The sequence below is a fragment of the Callorhinus ursinus genome, unplaced genomic scaffold (genome assembly GCF_003265705.2).
Source record: "Callorhinus ursinus isolate GAN/ISIS: 27379988/994484 unplaced genomic scaffold, GSC_fseal_2.0 scaffold10, whole genome shotgun sequence".
Classification (NCBI taxonomy): domain Eukaryota; kingdom Metazoa; phylum Chordata; class Mammalia; order Carnivora; family Otariidae; genus Callorhinus; species Callorhinus ursinus.
Genome location: NW_027397072.1, coordinates 32877870 through 32892637, shown reverse-complemented (window position 1 = coordinate 32892637; position 14768 = coordinate 32877870). Strand labels below are relative to the sequence as shown.

General features: G+C 38.5%; 1 protein-coding gene across 5 annotated transcripts in view; it reads left to right on the top strand.

The window, feature by feature from the left end:
- Positions 1 to 14768, top strand: part of THUMPD2 (THUMP domain 2 tRNA and snRNA guanosine methyltransferase) — a 38158-nt gene that overhangs the window by 19257 nt on the left and 4133 nt on the right. For 4 of the 5 annotated variants that reach the window (XM_025868116.2, XM_025868118.2, XM_025868119.2 and 1 more), the window contains 2 exons: positions 4970 to 5041; positions 5527 to 5641. In XM_025868116.2, the coding sequence (XP_025723901.1) occupies positions 4970 to 5041; positions 5527 to 5641 (187 nt within the window). The remainder of the gene's footprint in view (positions 1 to 4969; positions 5042 to 5526; positions 5642 to 14768) is intronic. The other variant, XM_025868120.2, reaches the window with a different exon arrangement.

Here is a 14768-nt window from a genome sequence, read left to right as displayed (position 1 = left end):
TGAAATCGAGGCCCGCATCAGGCTTCACGCTCAGTAATAAGTCGCTTGAGATTCTCTCCCTCCCTCTCCCTCTGTTCCTCCCCCCACCCCAGTATATGCACTCGCTTGCCCTCTAAAATAAATAAATCTTTAAAAAAAAAAAAAGCTCCTAGGGTCATGTGAGGATTAAGTGAATTAACATTTATTAAGTGATTAGAACAGTACATGGCATATAGAAAGTGTTTAAGTATTAGCTGCTGCTATCGCAATAATAATTATAGTTATAATAATTATTTGGAATATATAATAATTATACAAGTTATCATTTCTCTGGCTCAGGCACTCTTTCTTTCATTACTTATTTAATTATTATTGCCTCAACTGTTTTTGCTTTAGTGACTTTTTTACCCTACACTACTTTGTTTTCTGCTTCTGAAATTATAAACATGTTAAGCTTCCTGGACCTGTCCTCCAAGATGCTTATCCTTTCTCACATGGTTTCCATCTCTTTATATTTTGGGTCTGCATGTTGAGTTATTCTTGAACATAATCTTCCAAGCCATAACAAGAGTCATAGAGATATGTTCTACTTTATTCATCGGAATTTTTAGCTTAAAAATCATGGTTTTTTAGTTTTGAAAAGTTCTGTGTGTGTGCACGCTACATTTGAATATCTCTAGAAGCTCTTCGTTCTTTTGTTCCAATACTTATCTGTCTCCCCCAGGAGTTCTGTTTCACTAGATGTGTGTTTTCAGTGTTCTGCCTGTTTACTCTCTAGCTACTCATGGACCCGTGCCCTTTGGATGTGCCATTATTTTCTCGGTGGCTCACTGGGATTCAACTGTGGTTATTAAGATATTTTAAATGGCTAAAATCCTGTAAATGGTAGAAGGCACATGGATCTCTGGTGCCACTGGGTTTGGCAGTGTAAGGAGAATCTGTCAGCCATGCGGAAGACTTTTCTCTTTCTAGGTGAAAGCTCTTTGATTCACTGGTCTCCCTACAGGTCTGTAGATCTCTGAAGACCAGGTTCTCCCCAGTTCCAGTGATTTTCCCCTCTGGGCTCCAGTGCTGGTCTCTAACCCCCCACCCAGCCATGGCTGAGAGGCCCCATACCAGTTCTTTCTTCTGGGACCCGAATGAAGCCCAGGGCTTTCTCTTAGCCCCTAGCTGCCTCTACGTCTGAGCATCACTTGGGCCCAGGGAAGTAAATAGCTTGGAGTTGAGAGAAAGGAAGAAAGCTACTTTAAGATTATCATGTTCCCAGAATCCATGATTTTCTTTTTTATTTGATTTTAATCTTTAGTCCAAATTTCTTTTAGTCTAAGGAGAGTTATGGTTACCAAACTGCCAGTGATCTCACCACAGTTTATATAACTATATAACTATATATATGTGTATATATATACATATTATATAAATATAAATTTATATAACCACCTTATACAAGTTTGAAATGTTACCTTTATCTTGACATAAACATCCATTTGTCAGAAAAGTAGAAAGTAAATTAAAATATCCAAAGCTAATGTTAGTTAAAATGTTTCCTTACTGTGAGTTTGCCTTGTTAGAACCTACAGTAAGAATTGTTTCTCTAAATGTGACCACCAGCATAGGAAGTCTGTTAAAGCATGTAAGAAGTAGCAGGCACAGTTGTTTTGGAGGAGTTTAGTAATTGTTACAGAATTTCTTTTCCTTTAGTGCCCGTGGTTCTTGGTCACGCAGCTTCAAAGAATGAAGAGGTAGACCAGATGAAGAGTGGTGGGCAGCAAAGCAAAGTTTATTGAGAATACAAAGCTTCCAAAGAGGGAGGGGACCCGAAATGTTGCCAGTTTAGATCTAGGGGTTTTTATGGGCTTGTTGGCGGACTGTTTTAATCTGATTAACCCTCCCTGTGCCTTTCACCCAGTCAGGTTTTTGTCATCTACCTATCCCTTGAGAAACGGTGGAGGGCTCCTTCCAGGGTGGTGTAAAATCCTTTTAAGGTGGTTTCCTCTTAGGGCAGGGACCCCTTGTCCCTGCCTGCCTTTCTTCCAACTGTCCTTCATTATAATGACCCACAGTGTACATGATCTCAGTATCCAACCTTGGGTATGCCAGTGCCACAAACAGTGAAATCTAAACATGAGGATGATAGATATTTTTCATGTTTACCACAAATTCTTTTCCTTCCTACATATCCAAACAAGGAAAATCAAGTTCTGTAAGTCTTAGTTATTAATATAAGCATACAGAAATACTTGTCTACTTCTGCCCAGGTCCCCAAATGCCATAGCTAGAGAAGGTCTTGTGGTAACATAAAGACATTAAAGATATTTAAGGTCTGATTATACCATGGAGCATGGACCATGTTGGGGGAAGGAAGAGCACAGTGTTTGGCACATATTAAGATCTTAATAAAAATTAGTTCTCATACCATTGTTATTTTTAACTAAATTGTCATTTAGATCATTATTCTTTTTACTTACCACCCCATCATTATTCATTTACATTCCACCCCTTAGACTTTCCGCCCAGGGGAAGATCTCTCTCTCTCTCTCTCTCTCTCTTCTGAAGGACATTATGTTTCTTTCCATTAGGTGCCCTCTGGCTCTGACTGAAACCTGGCTGTCCACTGAGCGCTCTGCTTCCTCTGTAAACATATCAAGGGACCATGGGCCTGGAGGTGGTAGGTGTCCGGCTTGCTCCTCATTGCTCCTTCTGCCCAGAACCTCTCTGTGCGTTTGAAGCACATGCCATGAAATTATCCCAGTCACATGCAGACCTCTCTTCCTATCATTTCAAGGAGAGTATAAACCACTATTACTGTCATAGTTCTTTATGATCTCAATGTCCACTCTGTAACCTGACCCCTTAGTGTCTTCGTTTCCCTACCTCTAATGATCTACCCTGGTCACACCCAGAAGGGTATACCCTCCACAAATCTCAGTTTCAGGAATCCTGCTCTTAGCCTCTTTTTCCGTCCTGTTCAATTCCTCTAGCACACTACCACACAGTTCCTCAACCCCTGGGGCCTCTAGTCATTTGACCTTACCATTGTCCATTACTCACCCCTCCTTCACAGCTTGGATTCTATGTTCTACCATTACAGTCATTTCCTTGCCCACACTTTTCACTCTCTTGCTTCTTATTTGACTTAAATATTGGAATCAGAAAAGAACTTCAACATGTTCTCCTCACCAAATCTACCAACATATTGGAGTCTGTGCCCACATACTTCGCGTTAGCATCATTGCAGTAAGTGAACTGTCCTTGTTTCACTCCAGTACTTGCTTCCTGGATTCTGTTACCTCATGCCTACTTCAGGACTTTTCTCTCTACTACACATTCCCAACAGCATGTACCCTTGATTTAATATCTTGCAATTTAAGAAAATAACCCGTTCCTGAACCCACATGCTCCTTCTCTGCTTCCCTTTACAGAAAAACTCTTAAAAATAGTTGTCCATATTTGGTGTCGCTACTTCCTCTCTTCCCCTTCTCTCTTGTGCCCACTTCCATCAGGCTGTCATCCCCAGCACTCCACTGACACTGCTCATCTTACTTACCTATTAGCACTTTGATACTGTCATCACTCTCCTTCCTGAAATGTTCTTTTCCACATTTTTTTGGAACACCACTCTAGTTCTCCTCCTACATGAGTATGTGCTGCTGTCAGTATGCATTGCTGAATCTTCATCTACCAACGTCTATACTTAGGAGATCACCAGGGTCCAACCCATAGACTTCTCTTTTTTAACTTCTCTCACTTTCTGGATGACTCATCTAGTTCTGATGCTTTAAATATCATTTATGACTAACACTGAGTGTTCCCAACTTTATATCTGTAGCCTGAACCTCTCCCCTGAACTCCAGACCCGTATGTTCAACAAATCACTTGACGTCCATACTTGGTCTAAGAGGCATTTCAAAATTAACATGTCCAGAACTATATTCTTGTCCTCTTCGAAGCTTCTCCTTCCCATCTCTTCCCATCTCAGTAACAGGGAACTCTTCCAGTTGCTCAGGTCAAAAACTTCAGTCATTTCTGATTATTGTCATTCTTGAACATTCTACGTCCAGGCCATTGGCTCCGCCTTTAAAATATATCTAGAAGCTAACCAGTTCTTACCACTTTTACCAAAACCACTCTTAATTCAAGTCACCATCATCTCTTGCCTACTTCCCCTAACTAGCCTCCCTGTTAACACCCTTACCTTTTTCTGGTCTATTCTCAGCAGAGCAACCAGAGTGATCTGTCTGAAGTGTAAATGTCATGTTACTCGTCTCCTCAGAACCCTCCAATAGTTCCCCATTCTTCAGAATAGAACCAGAATCCTTGCAGTACCTACAAGATGTGACAAAATGTGACTCCCCCAGAATGGGAGTAATTCCTTTTCTCTCCAAGTTTCCTGTTTTCCCAGGTACAAGTAGGATTACACTTTCGTGGCCCCTTCAAATTGTGTGTGTTGTGTGACTAACGTGCTTCAGCCAGTTAAATGGCAGTGGAAGTGATGTGTCTCACTTCCAGATGGCACCTTTAAGAGCCACTACACCGTTTGTCATGCTTTCCTTTCCCCTCTGCCACAGTCATGGCAGTGCTCTGGATGGTGACCACTTCATGAGCCTGGCTTCCAAAGTAAGAAGCAGAAGCCCCAGATGCCCTACTGTGGGGATGTAGCATTAGCTATATGTTGTTTTCAACCTCTAAGATGCAGGGATTGTTCCTATGTGTAGCACAACCCAGTGCATCTTGAGACTCTCCCAGCTACCTCTCATGTGAACGCCACATTTTCTCATACTCACTGTACTTTGGCCACACCGGGGACCTTCCTAATCTTCATACATGCCGAGCATACACCTCCCTTATGGCTTTAACCACCAGAAATTCCTAATAAAGCATAAAAAGCAATCATTATTCTTGAAATGTGGATTCCTCAAGTTTTAGGTTTCTTCTATAATACATATTTGTGATAGGCTGAATAATACCAAATCAATATTTCTGTCTGTAGGCTGGTGCATTTGTTTTAGATCCAATGTGTGGACTTGGAACGATACTTTTGGAAGCTGCTAAAGAATGGCCAGTAAGTTCTGAAGTTTGATGAACCAAGCAGTATATTTACTTTAATCATTATATGTATAGTCACTTCCCAATTATTTACAAGTAGATTGTCTTTTTAGGATTATTAGCTTTGATTACATGAGTTACTATTTACTGTTGTCAAAATGGATTATGATGGGTTAATTAAATTGCTTAAAATACTATGATTAAATTTAGGAAAATGTGAGCAGTTTCAGTGGTTAGTCATGACAGATTACGCTAATCCCCAAATTCTTTAGACATTTGTTATTGTAAAATATGGATAGTTTTTAAAAATTAACAAATCCTTCTCATTTTTTGCTATTGAATATCATTTTAAAGAAATACTGTAAAATTTGTTTTAACCTGAATTAACAAATCTATTAAATTCATTTTAATTATTTGAGAAGAAGCAAGTAGGTTTTCTTAACTACATAAAGTGTCCGGTAGTTTAATTCATACTTAAAATATGACTTTCTTTCCTCATAGGATGTGTATTATGTGGGTGCTGACGTCAGTGACTCACAGTTACTAGGTGCATGTGATAATCTGAAAGCTGCAGGCCTTCAGGATAAAATTGAGTTACTTAAAGTTTCTGTTATAGGTAAGATATTAAAAATGCAAACATTTGGGAAAATGAACATGTAAATATATTTAGAATCATAATATTAAACAAAATTCACTTTCCATATATAAAGGTTGACTTGTTCATATCCTATAATGTATCTGTGGGACTAATCCTTGATTTATTTCCAATAGTATAATTATAACTTATTTTTCAAAAGATTCAGTATTAGTAACAACATTTGTTCAGTCTCCCTAAGCATTTAAGTGAAAATACCTTTTTAAGATGTTTGTTGTATCTGAACCATTTCTCACATCATAATCAGGGATCACTTAATATAGGCATAAAATAAAGAGGACAGTATAATAATAATAATAAAGCTGCACATTTCTTTCAGATAAACTGAAAGGTTCTGAATTATCTTGCCTTTCCCTTGCCTCACATTGGACAGTATTCCTGTGGCATATAGGAGTGAGGCAACCAACCATCCCTGTTTGCTAAAGCAGTGCTTCCAGTGCTAAAACTGGAACGCCTGGGGCAAACCAGACAGTTGGTCACCCTGTGAGGTAGAGGGGAGCCTTTTACTGATGGGGGGTCAGCAGTAACAAACATGACTAGAAATCAACTCTGCTCAGTCCAATCAAAATAATATTTACATAAGACCCATAGTATTTAGACCACTTTAGACAAGCCTCACATTCCTTATTTCTTTCCTTTCCTCTAGTACATCTTTCTCCCTTAAAAACCGAGCACATTTAATTCCAGCTAAGAAAATGGTATTCTCTTGACAACAGTGTAAATAGGTAGTAGATGGTCCCAGTGTTAAACCTATAATCTGGAGGAACAAAATGATTTTTTTTTAATTTTTTATTGTAGTAGAAAAGTAGTAGAGTATCAAGAAGAAAATATTAGGGTGACTTATGCATAAATACATAATAAAGCAGCCCCATTTTTAAAGATTTTTTTATTTATTTTTGTGAGAGAGAGAGAATGTGAGTGTGCGCTCACAAGCGGGGGTGGAGAGTGGGGGAGGCAGAGGGGTAAACAGACTCCATGCGGGACTCGATCCCAGGACCCTGGGATCATCACCTGAGCCGAAGGCAGACGCTTAACCAACTGAGCCACCCAGGCGCCCCTCTGTCAAGGTTTTTAATGGGACTCTGTGCATAAGACACAGGTTTCTAGAGGAAACCAATGGATGATGAGGCTGAAACCAGCTTTCATGAACTCTAATTTCTTTCAGAAAGTTGTTTTGGGGGGACTTTCAAGAAGACTGGGATGGCTTCCTCAGCTATTGCAGAGTAGTTGTTTTTCAAACCCTTCACAATCTCCAGAGTGCCTCTGAGGTGTCAGGAAGGAAATACCCAGAGGTCTGTCTGACCTCTGCCACGCTTCCAACTCCATTTTTATCTATTTTCGTGTGGGGGGCATTTTCCATAAGATTTCACTTAAAGTGAAAAAACAAAAACAAGCAAAGGGGTTCAATTGTTGTTGTTGTTGTTGTTGTTTTAAGTGTTGAAAACAGAAGGTTCTCTATGGCACCAAGTAGGCAAATAAAGGAAGGATCATTCTAAGTGCCATGTTAAGAACAGATGATAGCAGGGAGGATGGAAACAGGCAACAAAGAAACTAGTTAAGGCTATCGCAATAATCCAGTCAGAAATGAGGTGGCTTGGGCCCGAGTGCTATTCATGGAGGTGTTGAGGAGAGGTCAGATACTTAATTTTTGAAGGTAGAACGAGTAGGATTTATTGTTGGGTTGAATGTGGCATGTGAGAAGAAGACCAAGAATGACTCAGCTTCCTGGCTTGAGCAGCTGGAGGGTGGGGTTGCCGTTCACTGAGCCGGGAAAACTGCTGGGGAACAAGTTGGAGTTCTGGGGCCTAAGTTCCACGTGATCATGAGGCACAAAGTGGAGAAGGTGGCAAGTTAGTAGCCCCATACCCAAATCTGGAGTGTAGGGGCGAAGTGAGGCATGGTCAGTATAGGTAACACTTAAATCCAGATCGCCTGGGAAATGAGGACAGAGAGAGAAGGGAAAGAGGCCTAGGGGGTGAGGCGAGCACTTGAGAATCAAAGTTGTGCTGGCTTACCCCGGACCAGCGGCAGCCAGCAGGGCGCGTCCCCCAACCATTGTTGAGGCTAGATAGTGTCATCTTACTGCAGGGTGGCAGTCTGGAAAACTAGAAATTTGACACATTTTTCAAACTTTTCCTCAATTACTAGTGAGATAAAACATTTTTCACATTATGTCATTTGTAGATTGTTCTTTTCTGTATTGTCCTCAAAGTAACTTTCTGGAGGAAAGAATAAACCATCTATTTTAAATTGTTTCATCATCCTAACCTTTTAACATTAAATTTCAGCCTAGAGGGAAACATATATATCTTGTGTACATAGGGCCCAGTGTTAACTGTCTAATAATTAGCCCTTCATTACACATCTTTACTTTAGAGGTGGACATTCGGTTTCACCTTTAAAAGCTTTAATCGTAAACACAATTTAGAATGTTGAGACCCATGAATCAGTCCCTTGTTCAACACTGACAGGTGTGAGGATCTCACGCCTTTTTTACTATAGTAAGAGCACGCAGAGACTTCAGGGTCAAACAGACCGAGTATAAATCCTGGCTCCACCATTGTTTCTCCAGTGTGTGGCCTTCAGCAAAATCCTGGACCTCTGTGTTTTTTCGTCTACGGTATGAAGATAATCCCTGCTTCATAGAGCCTGTGGTGGAGATTTATCACATAAGCACGTTGAGTACATTGCCTAACACACAGCACGGTTAAAGACCTCTGTAAATGTGGATATGTCTAGGAATTTAGTAATACTCCCATCGCAGTTTGTTTCTGCGGAATCACAGTCTTTGTTCTCTTTGTGTGCTTTAATGACTGTATTTTTTCTACTTTTTTGGTAAGGTTTACTTTGTAACTTTCTACTGGTATAAAAGGAGATGATCCTTTAATATGGAGAAATTGCTTGTGTTTATTCCTAAGTTTTAATTATCATGAAGTTTGGAACCAGATGAGTATTATGTTACAGGCTATCTTAGGAACTAATTAGTCATTGGTTAGGCTTTGTTTTTTGTTAATCCACAGATATATATATACATTCCTAGGATAAGATAGAGAGCTGTCATATATACAGATTTGAGCAAAAGAAATACATGTATAAATTAAAATGACAAAATTGTTGACAGGTGAAAAAAGGAATGTTTTCACTTCCAATTAGACATTATATAGTCTGTCACACATTACTTCGGTGAGAGTTTATAACAAGCTTATTGTTAACAGCTGTGCTTTGTTCTCAGGTGTCATTCATTTCAACCCTTGAAGGAGTAAAGCATCCTTTTTTCAGTACACCCAGAAGCTGCCCATAATGTGGTGGTTGCATTTTCTTTCATATCAGTGTGAGTTTTTCTCCAGTATCTATCCTGCCTTGCTGGCCTGGGCCCTGGTGTTCCAGCCACATGTCTTGTGGCCTGTGCCATGTTACGCGAGACTTACGAAGCTGCCAAGCTGCCCATCTGGGGAATCAAGAGGAAATGTGGGAAGTGATGGGTTAGGTGTATGTGGAGTATGTGGAAATAGGGAATAAGCAGCTTACCACAGAGAGTTGAGTGTTTTTTGGTATAATGGCTTTATAGTTTGTTGTATGGTACTAATCCTTTTTAATTATTTGATAACACTTGTATTCTGTAACGAACTCAGCAATAATAAGTTTTTTAAAGCACATGTTTAATGAGAAAGTTAATACAGAGTTTCCATTTCTCAAGAAAGCTGATGAACACATTACTTAAGTAAAACGTTTGTTGACATTTATCATCCACTGTGAGGGCCATGGTGATATCACTGATCAAATGAAACAGATCTGTTTATAGGAGCATCTAGCATTTACTCCAAAACATAATAGTTATTTTAAGGAGACTGAGCCCAAAGACAGCTATTTATCAAAGGCAGCTAAAGAAAATGTATTTAACTCTCATTCTGTGAAGCATGACTTTTCATTTAGATCAAATGACTATTCTAAATTAATTTTGCTCAGTTTCAATTCCAAGTCTTCTTATGTACATAAACAAAATGAAGCTATAGCTATTAAATTGTTGGTTCCATTAGTAGACTTTTGCAGACAGTTAAGTTTTGCCAGGTTTGCATCAGTGTTATCAGAAGCTTCAAAAAGAAAATGCATTATCTCTTCCAGTGGTGGTTTAGCTTGTCTTTTTCCCAGTTCTTAGAAATTTAGGAAGTTTTTTCTGTCAAAGATAACATCTTTCATAATTGTGAGTGCTCCTGTAAATTGAGCTCAGAACTGCATGTGTGTCTGTTTATGCAGTATTTAGTGGTAATTAATATTCTACTAACGAAATCTATGAAGCAGAAATGTACATGGAATTAGGCGTGGTACCCACATAATTCATAATTATCTTCAAACAAGCTCTGATATTCTATAAATGAAATAGACACTTAAGTTATCAAGATAATAAACTTTCCAAGAAACATTTTTTTAAATATATATTGAGTAAATGACCTGCAAATTATTTGTGATGAAGATGGTTGCCAAAAAAAAAAAAATCTTCAACATAACAGAACACATTTTATTTCCTTGCCCATCGTCAGATGGGTTTAAAAATTTTTAAGCCTTCAAAGAATGGCTTTGTGGATTGGCCAGAGTATTCTACAGTTGTCCTATAAACATTTTCTTAAATAAACCAATAGGCTTATTGAGGTTGCATTTTTCAAAAAATCCATTGGAAATCTGTAATCAAAGAATTTAACAAATGTAATGCCCCAAAACTTAAGTTTTTGCGATTTTTGATGAATTGCAGTTATGAAAAACATTAAAATCCCTGAAAACACCAAGGAAGAAATGAACAAATTAAAACTGAGAGCTCAATAATGCACAACATTTAATTCTGAAATTCTATAAATACACCTTTGATATCTTATAGGAAGAATCTTCTAATGGCTTTCTTTAATTGGATAAATGTATATTCCAGAATGGAATGGAATCAAATTGAGAAGAGCTTAGATTCTGCAGCCTCTACACGTGGTAAACCAATTAAAAGAACAGTAGAGACAATTTATTTGAGCTTTGTGTTGTGAAAATGTTTGTCAAAGGCACTCTAAATGGAGATACTCTAAATGGAGGGCTGAAATATTTACACTCTCCTTATGAAAGAAATAGAATTGGGAGTATCCTCCAGTTAGCAGAATTTGCTCTGAGCTCTACTGTTACTTCAGAACCTGTAAAGAAAGTATTTTCTCAAATAAAAATATTAGAGTCTACAGAGAAGTTTATTAACCATAAAAGTGAAACTTTGAAGAGTATTACAGGCAATTTTATGAGAAAATTTGAAGTTCCTACTTAAAAAAAATACTGCATTCTTTAGAAAAATATGATGACATGGGATTAGAGACTGATACATCGTTCCAATTTTAGTATATGTGCTGCAGAAGCGAGCACAAGAGACTGATACATCCAAGAAACTAATCAGCATAAGAATACAGACCACAAAAAATCATTTTACTTGTTAATTTTAATGTTAAAATAATATCTTAAAAGTTGTGGGGTTTTTTTTATTTCAGGGTGCCCAGATATTATTTTTCGGTCCCCTGTAATAACCAATTTGTCAGACAATAAGTATTTCAAAAAGTATGTAATCTTATTTCTAATCATCTTGTTCTTGAAAATGCTCCTGTTTGGACTGTATAGTAAAAGGTCACCAGTTCCAGATGCCAAACTACATTTTGCATATTTAAGACTAATTATGAGCTTCTGGATTAAGATGACAGAGGGAAACTTTATTGAAGGATTTGTATTCTCCTGCACTTATTGAAATAAGAAAAGGAATAGTAAAAAATAGAAGGAAAAAAATCAGCAGCAACAATCAAACAAAGAAAGGGCATAATCTATATACAATAAAGATAAAAATCTGGCCACAATGGAAAGAAACAGGAAGTTATAGAGCAGTATAGTCAATAGAATAGTGGCTCTTAAGGTTATTGACACCAAGTGTGGCCCCAAAAATATACCCATCCAAAATGCCATTTTAGTACAAAGACATTTTCAAATATAAAAAAGTTCAGGCGGGGCGCCTGGGTGGCTCAGCCGGTTAAGAGTCCAACTCCTGGTTTTGGTTCAGGTCATGACCTCAGGATGGTGAGACCAACACAGAGTCTGCTTAAGATTCTCTCCCTCCTCACCCCCATCCGCCGTACCCCCCCCCCAACTCACAAACGTGCTCTCTGACTCTCTCTCTAAAAATAAAATAAGTAAAATCTTTAAAAATAAAAAGTTCAGGCATCATTTCACTAATAAATCCTTTAGGGGAAAATTTTAATAAAATGCAAACATCTAAGAGATAAATCAACTGAAGAATAGAGAAAGCAAGACAAAGTGATTGGTTATGAGGACTGAATCAACTTGAATATACAACTGATTTTAAACAAAGTATGAGAATTACAGATACAGGACAGAATACGAATGTGATAAATCTGGACAGTGGAAAGAATGTTCAAGCAGTATGTTTGAACAGTTCAACAGAACAAACAGTTCAAACATGAGGAAAGAAAATAGAAAGGTGTGCCCAATTTTGTGGAAGACCTCAATTTATTTAGTCATTTGTCTAAATATATGCACAAAAGGGTATCTTGAAGGCTTTTAAAATGTATTGGAAGAAAATATATTAGGGCCATAATCCTGAGTTTTAAGCAGTTCTTACCCATTTTTCTCCTGGAAGGAAGGAGAAATAGAGCAGCTCTTTTGTTCAAGACACACCAGTACGTTAAATTTTTTTCATCTTCTTGAATCATCCTGCTGAGTTGTAAAAAGATGATTTTTACATTTTTGAGCTATGTTTCTATTTCAGAATTTTATCTCCTTAGTTACAGGCAAACTCTTTGTTCGCAGGCAGTTCAAAAGCATTTAATAATTTAAAAGATTTTACTGTGTTGAAAATCATGGGTCAGGTGCTCACGATTTCAGGAGTTTCCTCACCAGAAACCCTGGAGGTGGGGCCAACAGCCTTTGTTTCACCAGCCCTTCCTTCGATTCTGAAACACACTAGACAGTAGGTTTGGGATGAAGGGGGAGAGGATTTGCATTTGTACTTCCCAGGAGACACTGCTGCTGCTGGTAGCCCCTGATGGCTCTGCCCGGGAGATACTGCGGCCCTGAGAACCACTGTGGGAGGAAAGGAGTAGGAAAGAGGCCCGCCTGGAAGCCCTTGCCCCGCATGGCCTTTGAGGAGTGGGGGGAAGGACGTGTTGTGTCCCGCAGAGCTGCTTTGAAGGATTCCGGCCCACTGGTCTCCCCCGGCTGTCACCCGCCCGTACACCCAGAGAGGACATTGTACATACTAACCACAACGAGACCTAACCGTAATTGAGTGCTCACTCTGTGTCAGGCCCCGTTCTAAATGCTTTCCATAAATGACCTCACTTGTAAACTTCAGAGATAGGTACTCTTATCACTTTACAGATGAGGAAACTAACTAACACAGTAATTTCCCAAAGTCCCCTAGTTAGTGGCAGAGCCAAATGAAAGCTGTCTGATACCAGGGCCTGCCTGCACTCTCACACACATCCACAAAAGCTTATTTTATGTTCTACTGGACAGTGCTTAGTTCTAGAACTTTTAGAAAGAACTATTCTGTTAACTTTGTTCCTTCAACTTCTAAAATTTTTTAAAGCAGCTTAGCAAATTATATAATACACAGTAGGAAAGTTGCAAATAAAAAGAGAGACTGACAAGAAAAAAAATGTTAACCAAACCTGAACAAATTGGGCAGCTAATTGTGTGTGTGTGCGTGTGTGTGTGTGTGTGTGTGTGTGAGTGAATGCAAAAGAAAGATGTGGGCTCAAACTCAAGAGTAAACTGTTGTGGTTTCTCATGTATAAAACATCCAATAACCATGATTGCCTTCACTGTACATTGCCTTGAGTAGTTCTGCAAAAAGTATAGAAACTATTTAAATGTACATGTCCTATATCAACATCCTAAAACTAAATGCATGAAGTTTAAGTATGACTTGGGGGCACCTGGATGGTGCAGTCAGTTGAGCAACCAACTCTTGGTTTTTGGCTCAGGTCGTGATCTCAGGGCCATGAGATCAAGTCCCGCATCAGGCTCCGTGCTCAGCACGGAGTCTGCTTGAGATTCTCTCTCCCTCTCCTACTAGGCTGTCCTGTCCCCCTACAACTCCGCTTTCTAAAATAAATAGATAAATCTTTTAAGAAATATATGACTTAGGAAAAAAAAGAATTCCTGCCTGGCTTTGAAAGAATATTATCCTGAAACTTTTTCTAACAACCTATTCTTTCTTCTACTAATCTCGAGCAAGGGTTAGAACTAGGTGAGATTATCAAGTGTTCATTAGACTTTCTCAGGTAATGGGACTTTTTGTTTTGTTCTTAAATTTCCAGCCAACAAAAATTGATATGGTATTCAAAATAGTAAAGATTATTTAAATTTTATTATATTTTTACAGAATTAGATGCTATTCAAAATGAAAATTGGGACATCTACCTTATTAATAATGGGGATGCCTGGGTGGCTCAGGCGGTTAAGCATCTGCCTTCAGCTCAGGTCATGATCCCAGGGTCCTGGGATCAAGTCCCACATCCAGCTCCTGGCTCAGCGGGGAGTCTGCTTCTCCCTCTGCCACTCCCCCTGCTTGTGTTCCCTCGCTCGCTCACTCTCTCTGACAAATAAAATCTTAAAAAAAAAAAAAATTGGGACATCTACCTTATTAATATCTAATTTACATGATGGGTGGCAAGTAAAATAAGTAAAAAATGAGAAGTATACTCAGAAAATGTGGAAGTTAAGATTATGTGTACTACCTTCTGATAATCTAATTTCTGAGGAATGTAAACATGAGAAAAAAATTAGATTTAGTAATCAAACACTATATTTAATTTTGTTAGGATAATATTCATTTTGTTGATTTGTTTAGCCTTTCCTCTGACCTTAGAACTAGATGTTCTTAACCTTTTGGGTCTCCTTTAAAATTTCAGTGAAAGCTGAGATCATCTCCCTTAAAAGCAAATAGATCTACACATGCAAAATTGTGTATGTAACTGTGAGGAGAGAAATGAAAGTTACAGAATATCATTTGTAGAAGTTTCTTGTAGACAATTTAATGTATTTCTTCTTGGATCTGGCA